The sequence below is a fragment of the Carassius carassius genome, chromosome 20, assembly GCF_963082965.1.
Source record: "Carassius carassius chromosome 20, fCarCar2.1, whole genome shotgun sequence".
In the NCBI taxonomy this organism is placed as follows: Eukaryota; Metazoa; Chordata; class Actinopteri; order Cypriniformes; family Cyprinidae; genus Carassius; species Carassius carassius.
The window spans coordinates 12734031-12748494 of record NC_081774.1 but is presented as its reverse complement, the minus strand read 5'-3'; the positions used below and the strand labels follow the sequence as shown (position 1 = coordinate 12748494).

General features: G+C 38.7%; 1 protein-coding gene across 9 annotated transcripts in view; it reads left to right on the top strand.

Annotated features, from left to right (window-relative positions):
* The window catches only part of rnf220a (ring finger protein 220a), a 126007-nt gene extending 112698 nt beyond the window's left edge, over positions 1–13309 (top strand). For 5 of the 9 annotated variants that reach the window (XM_059501662.1, XM_059501665.1, XM_059501663.1 and 2 more), the window contains 4 exons: positions 6494–6602; positions 7274–7426; positions 7652–7726; positions 11465–13309. In XM_059501662.1, the coding sequence (XP_059357645.1) occupies positions 6494–6602; positions 7274–7426; positions 7652–7726; positions 11465–11536 (409 nt within the window). In that variant the 3' untranslated portion in view covers positions 11537–13309. The remainder of the gene's footprint in view (positions 1–6493; positions 6603–7273; positions 7427–7651; positions 7727–11464) is intronic. The other 4 variants (XM_059501667.1, XM_059501666.1, XM_059501664.1 and 1 more) reach the window with 1 other exon arrangement.
* Positions 13310–14464: the final 1155 nt, after the last annotated feature.

The following is a 14464-nucleotide window of genomic DNA, read 5'->3' as shown; positions in this document are numbered from 1 at the left end:
GTGGGGGCCCAGCCCCAGTGAATGGGTAATTGAGGTCAGAGCGCAGCTCATGGTAGAAGAGGGGCTTACCGGCACGATGGCGGTGCGACTGTCCTGGTTTGATCTCCCCCTGCTGTCTAGAGCTGGACCTATCTCACTCTGTCAGTCCACATGACCCGTGTCCTGTCTCTATCCTTGTTTAATCCCACTGTGCAGGGTTGTCCAAGGCAGTACCAATTTTTAGTTTGTAGCATGGTTAGTGCTGGGCAATGATTAATTGCATCCAAAATAAAGGTTTTTGTGTACGTAATATGTGTAATTTGTAAATACACACACGTTTGCATATATTCAAGAAAAAAATGTTATATATATATATTAGGGCTGCACGATATTGGGAAAAAATGACATTGCAATATTTTATTTTTCTGCGATATATATTGTGATATGAAATCTAATCTAATTTTTTCTTTAAAACAAAAATGGGGTGAGCACACTTACATTCTCATTTTAAATGATTTAAACATCGACACCATCGTGTCAATTGATTAATATGCGTGAGGGAGGGAGAGCAAGACAGCGCTCGTGTTGTTTGAAGGCGGTGAGCGTGCGGCCAGGGCTCGCTCGCTCTCCCTCTCTCTCTAGATCTCTCTCTCTCTCTCTCTCTCTCCCTCTCTGTCTCTCTCTCTCGCGCTCTCCGCGAAACACATTCGTCAAGGGCCGGGTAGCAGCTGGCCCGTACAGTTAATGAATAACGGATCTTCTATATATATAAATATATAAACTATATATAAAACGGATATTCTATATATATATATTCATATATATTCAATATATATATATATATATATATATATATATATATATTTAATATATATATATATATATATATATATATATAATGTATGTGTGTCTTTATTTGTACATATACACAGTACACATGCATATATAAACAAAAAATTTTATTTTGAATGCGATTAATCGTTGCTCAGCAATATATATGAAGAGTTTGGTTCCAAAACGCAATAAGTCCATTTTGATTTATTTGAGTAAAAATGTATTTTCTTTACCAAGAAAGTTGCAAGATGAAAACCACTATTTTTTGTTTCAAACTTTCACATAGTATCTTTAGGTTATAGTAACATAAGGTTTTTATTTTCAAAGATTTATTATATATAATAATAAAAATTCCCAAAATGCAATAAATCCATGATACTTTTTTTTCTTCTCAAAATGGAATGAATCTATTGAATCAATACGAAAGTTATTTTTCATATTGAAACTGATGAAAATACACAACATAGTAAGTTGATTCACATTTGACAACCTCTGAACTTGGTCAATACTAATCTTATATATAGGCACTGGACTAAAAATTCATTCATCAGTCATTGCTCCCAAAATGAATTGAGGGGGTCATCTTGTTAATGCTATAAATTAATTACAGCAATAAAAGAAAATTTCATCATGAACAAGATCATGAACAACATCACTTTAGACCACAGAAATACCAAAATGATATTTCCCTTACATTCAACTTCCAAAAGTGCATTCATCTTAGCAATGTTACATTCATTTAGCTGACTAGTGCTATGTGCTGTATTAACAAAAATATAAATGGCATTAATAAAAACACTAATACTGACAAGCTACGCAATATTGCTTGCAATTAATGCAATTCATCTAATGAACGTGATATAGTGTAGCTTGTCCGTGATCTACTGCTCTGTGTATTAAATGCATCTGAATAATTTCCATCTGAAAGCACGTGATGGATATTAACCGGTACTATTTATCACAGAACCTGCTTTACTGATGAGATGCGCATGACAATCACATGAAGTTTATCGTGCAGCCCTTGTTTGTTGATCAAAAGTACAAAATTAGATGAGTAAAAAAAGTCTATTCAAAGTGCCGCCATTAATGTCTATTGTGCGTGGAATGCTGTGATTGGTTGAGAGGATATATCGCATTCGGCAAAAAAAAGGAGGCTGGAAAACACGACCTAATGACACAGTGAATATCAAATATATTTGCATAAAATTTAAAATTGACCTTTCATTATGACCAGATACAATACTGATTGTGGCGTAAACTAAATCTTTTTTTTTTTTTTTTAATGGCATTTATCACGTTTTGGAACCAAACTCTTCATATTTAATTTTTTTTTAATACGTTTTTGTTTATATCTGTTCATTTTAATGTTTTAAAAAATACTTGTTTTAGTTTTTATATAGACTTATATTTTACATTTAGATTTTCACCAAAACAATTTATTTATTAATAATGAGGACATTCCTGAGTTTTTCTAAAATGCACCTCCGCAATTCATCGTCCTCTCTGTCTGTCTCTTGTCTCCTCTGAGACTTCTTCTCTAGGGGAGAGTCTTCTAGTGTAGCTGAATCAATCTTGTGCGGGCGGCCATCACGGAGCCCCATATTAAATATCAGGGGCAGATAACTAGTGAATAAGCACAGCAGACCCGAAGCAATTGATTTTTCTCGTCAGCATGTCGTGAGCACGTTCTTCTCACCCATCTCCAGTCGAGTGTGCATCTGCGAATGACTTCATCTGTAGCGCAAGCTTGATGTCAGCTCCGGTCTGCAATTGAAATCGCGTTTGTTAACCACTTTTATCACGACCAGCCGTTAAAAGCGTGACTTTGCACACAGTTGCTTGATAGGTTTGACTGAGTGTGTGGAAATGAATGTTAGTGGATGATGTTATGAACACAGTGTGTCTCTGTCCGAGCGTGGGTGTGCAAGTAGTAGGATGAAAATGGACAGAACAGGATTCCTAAGTGGAGCTGCAGGAGCGTGACAGCTTAGATTGATTCATTGCTTTCCTTCGTAGAGACTTGCTCACTTTCGGACTAGCCGTAGCGTTGTATCGGGGGGCATTAAGTGTTTTAGCCGGCCGGGGTATGAATCACCGCAGCTGTTTGATGTCATAGAGAAGAGCGAGCAATGAGTGCAACCCACCCGCCACCCGTTTTATTAGCTTAGCGCTTTAGCTCCAGACGTGACACACACTCGTTTATTTAATATCGCTCGCAATATTTCTCCCAGTCTGTGCCCTTCCTCCTCGGCCCTCCGTCTGAATCTATCCATCTCTCCCCGACAGTAGAGCCCTCTCCTCCGAAGAGCACCTCTCCTTTCTCCTTTTACTGATTTGATCAGGTATCACAGGATGTTACGCGATATTGTCTTATGAAAGGGGCCAGGGAGATAAATCTCAATGATGATGTCATTAATCAAATCCTGAGGGGTCATGAGAAGGGGGAGGGAGGTGTATTAACTCTTTCCTAGCCGAAACACAAGGCAGTTGCCGTAGCTTTTGAATTATAGCTTCACAAAAATTACGTACTTGTGCTTTTTTTTTTTTTCTCCATGGTGTGCGTCAAATGGATGAAGCGTGTACATTTATAGGAATGACTGTGCCATTGTTTAATTTCCAATTTCCTGAAGTGAGGGGTCTTAATCTGAGCAAGTTTTAAAGAGGCCACATAAGGAGCTGAAATCATTTCATTCCACTTCCAGCCTGAAAACAATCCCAAGCCCACTGTTTGTAAAATGCATGCATTTCAATTTGCAATGAAAATGAGATTTGTCCCCTTTAGTTACAGTGATTCATTGTGGATTGTGTGTGTGTGTGTGTGTGTGTGTGTGTGTGTGTGTTTGTGTGTTGGAGTAAGAGGGTGAGCGTGTTACTGTGTCGTGAGTTGTGTAAATTGTATACATGTGTGTCTTCGTAAGGCAGAGGGGGCTGATGAATTCTCCATGCTCTCCTGTGCCCAGATGGGTAATGATCTCTGGGTACAGGGGTCGCCTCTGTCCCCGCTCATTCTGCACATGATAAATGAGGGCTTCTTTGCCACCCATGTAATTGCAGCCAAATTTCATGCTCAAATTGAAACAGCAGAATTTTTTGGTGTACCTCCACAATAATCAGATTCAGTCTCAAATTCATTAATGATGACTTCGTATTTCTTTTTTAACCAATATTAATAATAATAATAATAATAATTTAAAAAAAAGCTTTTTGATTTTAAGGAACATTCTTTTTGTAATGCTGTGCTCAGCCTCTTGATTTAAGGTTTGCACCGACCCTTACCAACACAGCTGAATATAACAATTGATTGGCAGCCAAGTGACTTTATAAAGATCTCCCAGTATCTGTCTTTACTTGTAACTCATGTGTTCTCATGTCAGGCCATATAGACCTATAGATTAAAGCGCCTTCTACAGTTAGGCTTGGCTCTGATGGAGACGGATGGTTAAGGTGTAGGATAATGAAATGAGAAATAGCTTCACACTCAGAGCCAGATCGTAATGTGAGTGTGAGATAGCAGTGCAAGCTTCATCTACTTCCTGTTTTAACTTCTGAATTTGTTGCTTAAAAAATAAAAATATCCCACTATCGAGAGTGATGCCTGTATAAAGCATTAGACCAGCACATCCATCATTGGTTTTAACATCTAAATTGATTTGTGATGTAATGGGTGTGCCGTTATAGACCACAGCTGTAGGTAAGTGACATTATTAGTTTGGATGTCAGTCCTCATTGTGGTTTCCTGAGTAACGTAACTCTTAATTGAAATGACATTATTCCTTCCCTAGATGATGTCATTGGCATTATTTGGCCAGCACACCACTGCAAAGCGGAGCCGAGGCCTGTGTTTAATGTTTAAAACTTTCTCCCACACACTCAACGGCACCTTAAAGATTTTCAGTTTTGAACTTACCTAGCCACCCCTTTTCAGGGTTTACACCTGCTTTTGTATTAAAACACAGCCCGACTCTTTCCTCTTCCCAAACCATCTCTCCATCTCCATCAATTTAAAGAAAGAGTAAAACCATTTTTTATTACCTGGGGGAATTAAATAACTTTTAGAATGTGGTTTTCTATAAAGCACCACACAATGAATATTCATGCTGGAGCGAGTCAGGCATTACTTGGGGGAAAAGTTGTATTCTTTTGTAGGGCCGGTGACGGCATACGGGCAAGTGAACCGCAGCGATTTATGAAGCTGTTAAAGAAAAACAGCAGACATGGAGCACGCTACAACTACTCTCCTGTCTGCTTTATAAGAATGCACGCTAATCAAGACTAAATGCTTTTTTACAAGCCGGCCTACTAATAAGAAGAGATTTTAAAGCTTTATAGTCCCTGTGCTGATTGTAGGCTGTAGGGAATTGACCGTCAGGATGACTCGCTCTCCTTGGTCAAAGTCATTATGTTGTAGGGGCTTTTTGAGAGAAACCTGGGTAGGTTTAGGGTGACCTTGAGAAGATGCCTGAAGATGTCAGACTTCAGAGTTTTACTAACACCTTCTTTATTGAGATTAAATGAAAATAAAAATTCACCCTTTGTTTTCACCCTAAATACATGCAGATCTTATTGTGATCGATTAATCCAAGCATGTTTTTTTATGTTTTGACCTTGTTATTTTTAATCAAACTTTTCCAATCATTTCTTCCTATAAACCTGACCTCCATCCAATCAGCCGGTGGATTATAAGAAGTCTCTGCCCTTTTTTTTTTTCAGTATTTTTTGTTCATGTCAAAATACAGAAGAAAAGAGCTGTTGCTACTTCAAGTCATGATATGTTAAATTCCTGGCTGGCAGATTTAAGCTTTACTTCTCAAAGTGACAATGATTCTTCAGCTACACTGTCATTGTTCTTCCTTTAGGTTAGCCTTATTGGAGATGCTGAGTCCATAAATGGTTCTTTCCGTTTTAATAGCCCTTCCTTGATTTACATTCTAATACTGATTACCGAGAGGCCTATGTCCTAGTGTGTGTGGTGAGCGTGTACTCATTGTGGAGTCACACAGGCATGTAATAAATGAAGCTATTGGAAAAGGCAGTGGAACGGCATGCACTAATCGGGGGATTGTGCCTAGGAGAACGCTGGTGCAACATTAAATCAATACTGTAGATCAGTGCTCCATCTGGCTGGAAAATGAGCGGATCACCATAAACATCTCGCCAAGCGCCTCGTCGCACAATCAATGGTGGCTATATTGATTTAGTTATTGCGAGTTCATATGCTGTGGACAGTGTTAAATATACATTCAGCAGCTGAGAGGCATTTGTCTGAGGGATGTTTTGTGAAAGCCTGAGAGGTGAGAACTTGGGGGAATTGGTGCAAGTGTGACATCAGAGGACTGCGGAAGCCCAGTGCCCTGTTTAATAAGATTGAAATGGTGATACAATAAAGCAAAAACATATTAGTTCATAATGACTTTGTGGTCCTTAGCAGTGATGAATTCATCATTTCCAGTTGGGCCAACTGTTTTTAATTTTGCATTAGTGTATTTGGTAGTTAGTAGCTGAGTTTGTCTGAACTGAAGCTGTGTGGTAGCTTTGCAAATGTAAATTGCAAATTTGCCTGACTGCACAACTTTTAAAAAGTAATTAGCAATCCACTGTTTGCAGTTTTATGTAAGAGCCAAACTGGTTTTCAGTCCTCTAATTTAACCAACCTCAATTTTTTAATTTTTTTTACCTGCAGGATCACAGAGGACTCCACAGCGACCACACTGGAGGCGCTAAAGGCCCGCATACGAGAACTGGAAAAGCAGATCCTCAGAGGAGACCGATACAAGTGTCTCATATGCATGGTGAGAACTCTCACTTGTCAATATTGTGTGCGTTCATGTGGTTGTGTTTGGTTGTAACCCATCCTTAATGACATGTTGTGGTGATATAACCTAACACCCGCAATCATGCACCCAGCTGCCTGAAGCTTTGTGATGGTTTGCCTCCTATGGCTTCAATCTCGCATGGACTGGAAATTAACCCACACAATAAGGTTCTGTTGAAGGAGTTCTTTTAGAAGTAGTGGCCATCCTGTTGGATATCAGTGCTAAACATTTCAGCTTTATGTCTGTAGGTGCTGATTAATCTGACATGCCTCTGTCGGTCTGGAGTTAATAAATAAATCCATCCTGACATTCAAGACTTGTGTCTTGCAGTCTGTTGAGGTTGAGAATTTCCCAGTGGTGGCCTACTGCCACCTGCTGGTTATTGGATATATAGCAGACCAAAAAAGGAATTCTCCGTAAATTATTTGGACTGAACGTGCTAGAGGTGTTTCAGACAGCTTAGGATGATATTCAAACTTAATTAAAAAAAAAAAAAAATGCAACAGAACTCCCAACCATCCCTTTTATCCTGGCTGTTGGCCGAGAGCTTCTGTTGTTAACTGCACCCGTTGGTCTGATGTGTGTGTCTGTGCCTGCCGTAGCGGCCACTTTCTTGTTCTCAGTGCCGCTCTTGAATATCCCTGCAGCGCAAGCCGACCCAAACAGGGGCTGATGGCAAGAATCAGGTGGTCGAGAGGCACGGGAGCGCAGAGGCCCTGCAGCTCGGCGTGTACTGTTTGTACAGAAGCTACGTAACGGGCAGCAGCGCTGGGATTAAGAAGCTGCTGCCGCTCCGGAGGGTAAGGCTCTCTGTGCTCCCATAGGCCTGACCCCGCCTGATCCCTGCACTGCCCCCACGCTCCCTCACTGCTCACCTGCCTGTCCCCCATGGCCGATTTGTGCTGTGCTGGTGCTGTCTAGTGACGTCTGATGTTGTGTGTGTTGGTGGCTAGATGTGAATTATGTTCAGTTGACCTGGTTAAATAAATCGTTGCTCTTTTTTGTCTTTTATTTCTCTACCTCAGGACTCATATACAATGCCACTCACCTCCATCCAGTGTTGGCACGTGCACTGTGAAGAATGCTGGCTTAGGACTCTGGTAAGAATTACACCCTTGCTGTTCAGTAGGCTCATTGAATGTTCTGCAGATTTAGGCAATATCTGAAAATCTGTTTCTACATTAAAATCTACACATTGCTTTGCAATACATATGTATTTGGTTTTAAATAATTGGGCTAAATTGATTATGCTGACCGTTAAGAATCAGGATGGGGTACTCGACTAAGGATCTTTCTGGTTGATTAGTAGTATTAATTAAACCATTTAAAACTTAAAAAAATTAAAACCATTTAAATCATTATTAGGAGCCTTTAATTGCCTACATAGCCTAATAAACGATCAAGCACATACATAAAGCTTGCCAAAGCGCACCGGCAGAAGAAATGGTTATTAATGTGTGAGGGAAAAACAGTAAGATTATTTAAATGTTAACATTAATATTTTAGGTAACACTTTATTTTACGGTTACATCTATTAGTTGCTTATTACTAATAACTATGACTTTTCTCTCAATAAATTCTCAATTTTCTGCTAATTAATAGTGAGTAAGGTAGTTGTTAAGTTTTTGGTATTGGGTAGGATTATGGATGTAGAGTAAGGGGATGTAAAATAAGGCATTAATATGTGCTTGATTAGCACTAATAAGTGGCTAATATTCTAGTAATATTCATGCTAATAAGCAACTAATAGATGTAACTGTAAAATAAAGTGTTACCACATTTGAATAATTTAATACACTAGTGCTTTCTTTGTTTCATCTTAAGAATTCGGACAACACTGACTCGTCATCTTCGCAGTAGGGAATGCTCTTGCATGTTTCATTTGTTTTTCCATTTGAATTGGTTCATTTGAAAGTAGAAATTTGAATCTCTATAGAGATATTTTTAATATCTGCAAAGATATAGGCTACACAGAGTTTTGCGCTGAAGTTCACAAAGACCGAGACGGCAGACAGCGCATCATGTTTGCTTTCATTATTTTACAAAAGCACATTTTGTTGTAATTTTAAATGCACATTAATAAATGTAGTCTTTACAGATTTGAAAGAAGTATTACTCTTATCTGTATGACCAAAAATGGCAGAGTATTTTAGGAGAAAGTGAGCGCACAGGTGCCTCTATCTATCCTGCAGTGAGCGCATTATGTTCAGCTTCCACTCCGCACAGAAACTTGAACAAAAATTATACTCAAAAATATATAGCTTCCTTTATATTTTTGTAAAGGGGGTCCATGAAAAGTCAGAATCAGTATTTTATTACAAATTTTGTTTTTTCTACATTTTTTTTTTACATTTTTGTTTATATCACCATTGCTGTAATAACTGGTAGAATAAAGATGCTAGATATTTTATATTTTATTTTAGATAATATTTTTAATAATTTTAAAGCTAAATGAAGCTTATTTGTCTTACATATTATAATTTATATATATATTTATTATATATTATAATATATATAAAAGCTTTTTATTTTTGGAAGGGTTCCCTGGCATGGGGTTCACCACATTTGAAGGGACTTTGATTTGAAATTCCCTTCATTAAGCAACACGCATCACATGGCACACATTCCAGGCTGTTCCTTAAGTCATGTCTATGTATATTCTTCACACTGAAGTGTAACAGAAATATGGCTTTTGCAGATAATTTCTGAAATGCGGGTAGTTCCGTAATGGAGTAGTTTATTTTAATAATGCTGTGGTATTTGGCTACAGTATAAGTTGAAGAGTTCATCTCAGCCAGACCAGTGAGATTCCTCATGTAGTGCTCCAGTTTCTAATCCCTTTAGACGGCGTTGTGTATTCAACTAACCTCTTATCAGAATTGCGATTGCCTCTACTTGTCCATTTGTAATCTCCACACTTACACTCACAAGCTCTTCCTCTTTTCTTAGCTGTTTTAGCCAGTGTTCCTCAGGGAGCCTGCTCTCATTAGCCAGTAACACATTCTGTCACCACACACAGAAGCAATTAATAAGAAAATGTTTCCCAGCTTCAGCCGTTTTCCAATATGCTATATATTAAATCAGCTCCTTCCATCTCCGCTTATCACAAGGCCTTCTGTGTGTATGGCTCACCGACAAGAACAGAGACGTATGCGCACCAGCCCGCGCTGCCACAGCGGATTGTTAGTAATGCAGGCATTAAAATTGTTGCCTAAAGACAGCAATAAAAGTAGCACGGCGGGGCTCCTTGCGTCTTGATCAAAGTAAATGCATGTAATTTGGTTAGCGTCAGCCTTGTTTTATGAAGCTAATGGAGCACAGCAGCTACCCGCCGCTGATGCGAGGAGCCCGCGTTTAGTCAGTGACCTGCCCATGCTCATTAAAACTAGGTAAACTCCTGCTTCCTAGAACAAAGAAACCAAATCTCAGGTCCTCTTTGTGTCTGGGGAATCGTGGGTATAGAGGGAAGCACGTTGGGGGTTTGCTGCTACACTGCTTTGGGTTTTGTTTTATTTATTTTTTTTTACAGAAAAATGAACCTTAATGATCCTGATTCTATATAGGAGAGTCCAACTTCAGTTTCACAGTTTTACTCCTTCACGCCTTCCACATTAAAATAAACCACTCGCATAGTCAGACCATGATGCACATTCAACCTCCAGTGGTAGAGCCCATTGTTACAGCGGAACTAGCCGGACTGTGTTGTTGGATGTCTTTCAGTCTGTACGGTCAGGATCGGTGGAGTGGGTTCTGGTGCCCTAGACATGAACTGAATCATATGGAGCCACAGATCCTCTTCACAGCCTGATGTGAAGGCACACCGCAGGGTCACGCTCTGACACCCTTACTGCTCCCAAGCCCCTTAGTTTACTAACAGCAAGTCTCTTTTCTGTGCGTTTAAACATACCAGTTCCTATAGGAGCCGAAGCAGTGCACTTCATGTGTAATAGGAGAAATGCGCCCTGTGTGTGATCGGGGCATATGTGTGTGAAGGTTACATGAGGACATGATCAACAATGGTTGCGACATTCCTCACTGTAACGTTTCTGTCTGAACTTCTGACAGTTGGGTTCTTTTCTTGGGGCAGAGCACAAACTTGAGGGTTTTAGATCTCTTGTGCCTTGCTGTCTGAGTCTCCATCGAGTGTTGTGGTATTATTGAAGCAGAGTATGTAGTTTGCTGATCCTGTTGTGGTGTTCAGTCATTGGCTGTGTAGCATGTGTGTGGTGCAGACAGCAGACCACACAGCTCACCTTCCTCCTCTTCTACCTCTGCCTGCTGTTCTCCTGCTTTTATGGTGCAGGCTTTATGGGTACTGGCTAAACATCAGAGTGGTTGTGGGAAAAGCGCATGCTTGTCGAACAGGGTGGGCCGCCAATGTAAGGCAGGTTTTATTTCCACATACACACACTGGTAAACTACACTACCTTTCATAAGTTTGAGCTCAGGTTTTTTTTTTTTCTTCAAAGAGAGAGAAATTGTATTAAATAGCTCAAAGGTGACTTAAAAAAAGTTACATTAGATTTCTATTTCAAATAAAAGTAACCCTTAAAAAAGTAAAAATATTAAGCCGCACAACTGTTTTCAACATTGATGATGATAATAAATGTTTCTTGAGCATTAGAATGGTTTCTGAAGGATCGTGTGACACTAAAGAATCTAAAGTAATGGCTAGCACAAGAATAATTTACGTTTTAAAATGTATTAAAATAACAAATCCCCGAACTTTGCAAATGATATTATAAACTAAGAGGATAAAAGCTTTTACACCAAGAGGGCCTTTGTTAGCATAGCATTTTGAACACCTTCTTAATTTTGTTGTCTTTCTCTTTCAACAGGGAAACAAGAAACTCTGCCCACAATGCAATACCATCACGTCGCCAGGGGACCTCAGGCGTGTGTATTTGTGAGCAAAACAGCCCGAATTCTTTTTTCCGTTTTGTTTTACTTTTCGTTTCCATTCGCGCTAGTGTTTTTGGTTTCCCCACCGCCTGAGGGAGTGAAGTATCGTCCTGACCATGAGAGACTCGAGCACAGACTCACACGGACTATAAATGGGGACTGACTTCACAAGCATAGGACTAATGAGGACTGTGTAGACTCCGTTCTCTACTATAGTTGCTTATGTGAAGAGGCTTTCCACCTTCCCTCTTGTGTTGGTCCATGGTCCACACTCACCAAAGTCAGCTTGGTTCCTTGATGAGGAACGTGTTGTTCTCAGATGAAGAAAAGAGTACTCATTCTGTCCCTCCACCTGCACTGCTGCTGCTCTTCATCTCCCACTTTCGCAACTTCTTCTCCAAGACCGCTGACGTCACCTCAACTGAAACATAAGCCTGACGATAAGAAGAGACTCTAAACGGACCACACGAGGCTCTCCAGAACCCCTCGACCTTGATTCTTCATTGTGTCCTCTTTCACCCCAAATCATTACTACTTTTGTGGTGTTCTAGTGATGTCAACCAAATTCAATGAATCAGTGCAAGCACATGTATAATAGTCTCTGTATGTTTACAGTGTTGTGAGTAAATGACATAGAGAACAAAATACACTTGTATACACGCGCACACACCTACATACACACACACAGACACACACACACGTACAGAAGAATATATTGAATAAAAGTCCAGTTTTAGTTGAGTGCGGCATGGGTTGGGGGGGAGGGGATATGTTTCAATCTTGGTGAATAAAAAAAAAAAAAAGAAAACCCTCTGTATTTTTAAAGCAGATGTTGTTGTCTTGAAGTTGTATTTCATTGTACAGGAAGAAATTTAAGTAATAATAATAATAAACTACTCAAACTAGGACTTAAAAGATTTAGGTGTACATTTTTCAGTTAAAACTGTAGATTTAACCCTGAAACAAGGGAAAGTATCTTTCTTTTTCTTTGCTTTTTCTAAGAAATGGAAAGATTTGCTTTTATTCACCCACATTTTCAGCGTTTTCGACTTTAATGCTGAATGCTGTCTGTCTGTTACAAACAATTGAAATGACTGCTTATTCCATTGAACATACAGTATTAAGACCCCTGACTGGTTGCATATCATCAATTTGTTCCCTCAAAAAGGGACTTTCCTGAAAACATCAAACACTTAAAGTGGTTTCATTTAAAAGTTATGTTCCGATTTCCTCTCGGATACTTATTTTTCCCCCTCAAAGAAAGAACTGAAGAGTGGAGACTTGTTTCCCTGACTGACTGACTGCTCACGTGTTCCCTACGAGTGAGACCGTGTGCTTTATATTTGTACATCTATGTATTCTGTGATTTCTGTATTGATGTAAGCGCAAAAAAGGAAGAAGTGAAAGGTCATTGCTGATCCCAACACCACAATAAACAGTCAAATGTTATAACTTATTCCACTGTTCTTTAAATCTATCTTCACCATAGCTGGGTCACAGTCAAGTACTGTAAAAACAACTGTACCAATATCGTCAAGATTGTTTCCACATGTAAAATACCTCTCTCTGCAACTATTTTGTAAAATACATGTAGCAAACATGGATTAGGGTTGACTTTGTATTCTTCCTTTGCCAAACAATTCGTTCCTGCCCCAAAGATGACCGATTGCACAAGATAATTGTGTGATATGATTTGTGTCCTTGTATATTCTTGAAAATGGTACGTGTCTTTCCCGTTTGTAAGTTACATTTGACATCAATTAAATGACTGTAAATCTGAACTGGTCACCATGTGCTGGCTTCATTCACTGGTCTGCCTCGTGGAACTCTACCAGTTTTGAATACTCTAGAAGTGAAGCTGGTTATCATGTTACCACATGCTATTATAGCTTTTGGAGTACACAAGTCAATATTTTTCCACTGAGTTTTAGACAGCAAAACAACTTCCTAACGCATTGCAATTTTTAATATTGATGTGCATTACACTGCATCCGGTAGAGATAATAATGAGGTTTTGAGACTAACCCATTGATTTCATATCTTCCCTGACACTAAGTGCATCCAATTGGGTCTTTTTTGCCCTTATTTTGGACCTTTTTGTATTCCATTCTGCCATCTACAGGCTTTACCCAGTTTGTTTTACCTGCACAGTATCAAAGCATAAGCACAGCACACTTTAACAATAAAGGCTGTAATTAGAATTTCATGAAATCACAAGATGTAATTAAGAAGTCGTCTACCTCCGCAGTAAAGCCTCTGATCCCAGGCCAAACTCTAGGTACGTGCTGTATTAGACAAAACAGTAGCAGGGTCCATAAGCATTTTCAGATGCCCACAAAATTTTGATAGGTATGTTGGAAAATCAGCAGGAGATTCTATTAAGTCCTTGTAGGTTAGCTCCAGCCTCTTGTTGGAAGTGTTTGTGGGTTCTTTTGAAAGGAATGAAACAAGCTTGGAAAACCTGTAAGTAAACAGCAGTTATATTGTAGCAGTTTATGGACTTAATTACTGTGCACATTCAAGTGAGGCCATTTTTATTCAGAATCAGTCATTTAAAGTTGCATTGATTACTAAAAATCATTACTGTAGTTTATGTTAACTAAAATACATGTAAAGCTCAGAATATAAATATCCGATACTTAAAATATGAAATGTTGCCTTGGTACCTAAACTAATAAAATGACTAAAAAACTGAAATCAAAACAAAATAAACCTACATTAAAAAAAAATAAGCAAACTAAAAACAATTTTCACATAAACTATAAAATGTATATAAACATATGTATTTAGTATTTGTTGTTGTTAAAAACTTTTAGTAATAAAAATAGTATATAAAATACTTTCATAAAAAATAGTTTTTCTCATAAATGTATTAATGTAAAATGTTACAAAGCATTTTTTTTTTTAGCTTGACTTGTTACAATTGATTAGTCTCT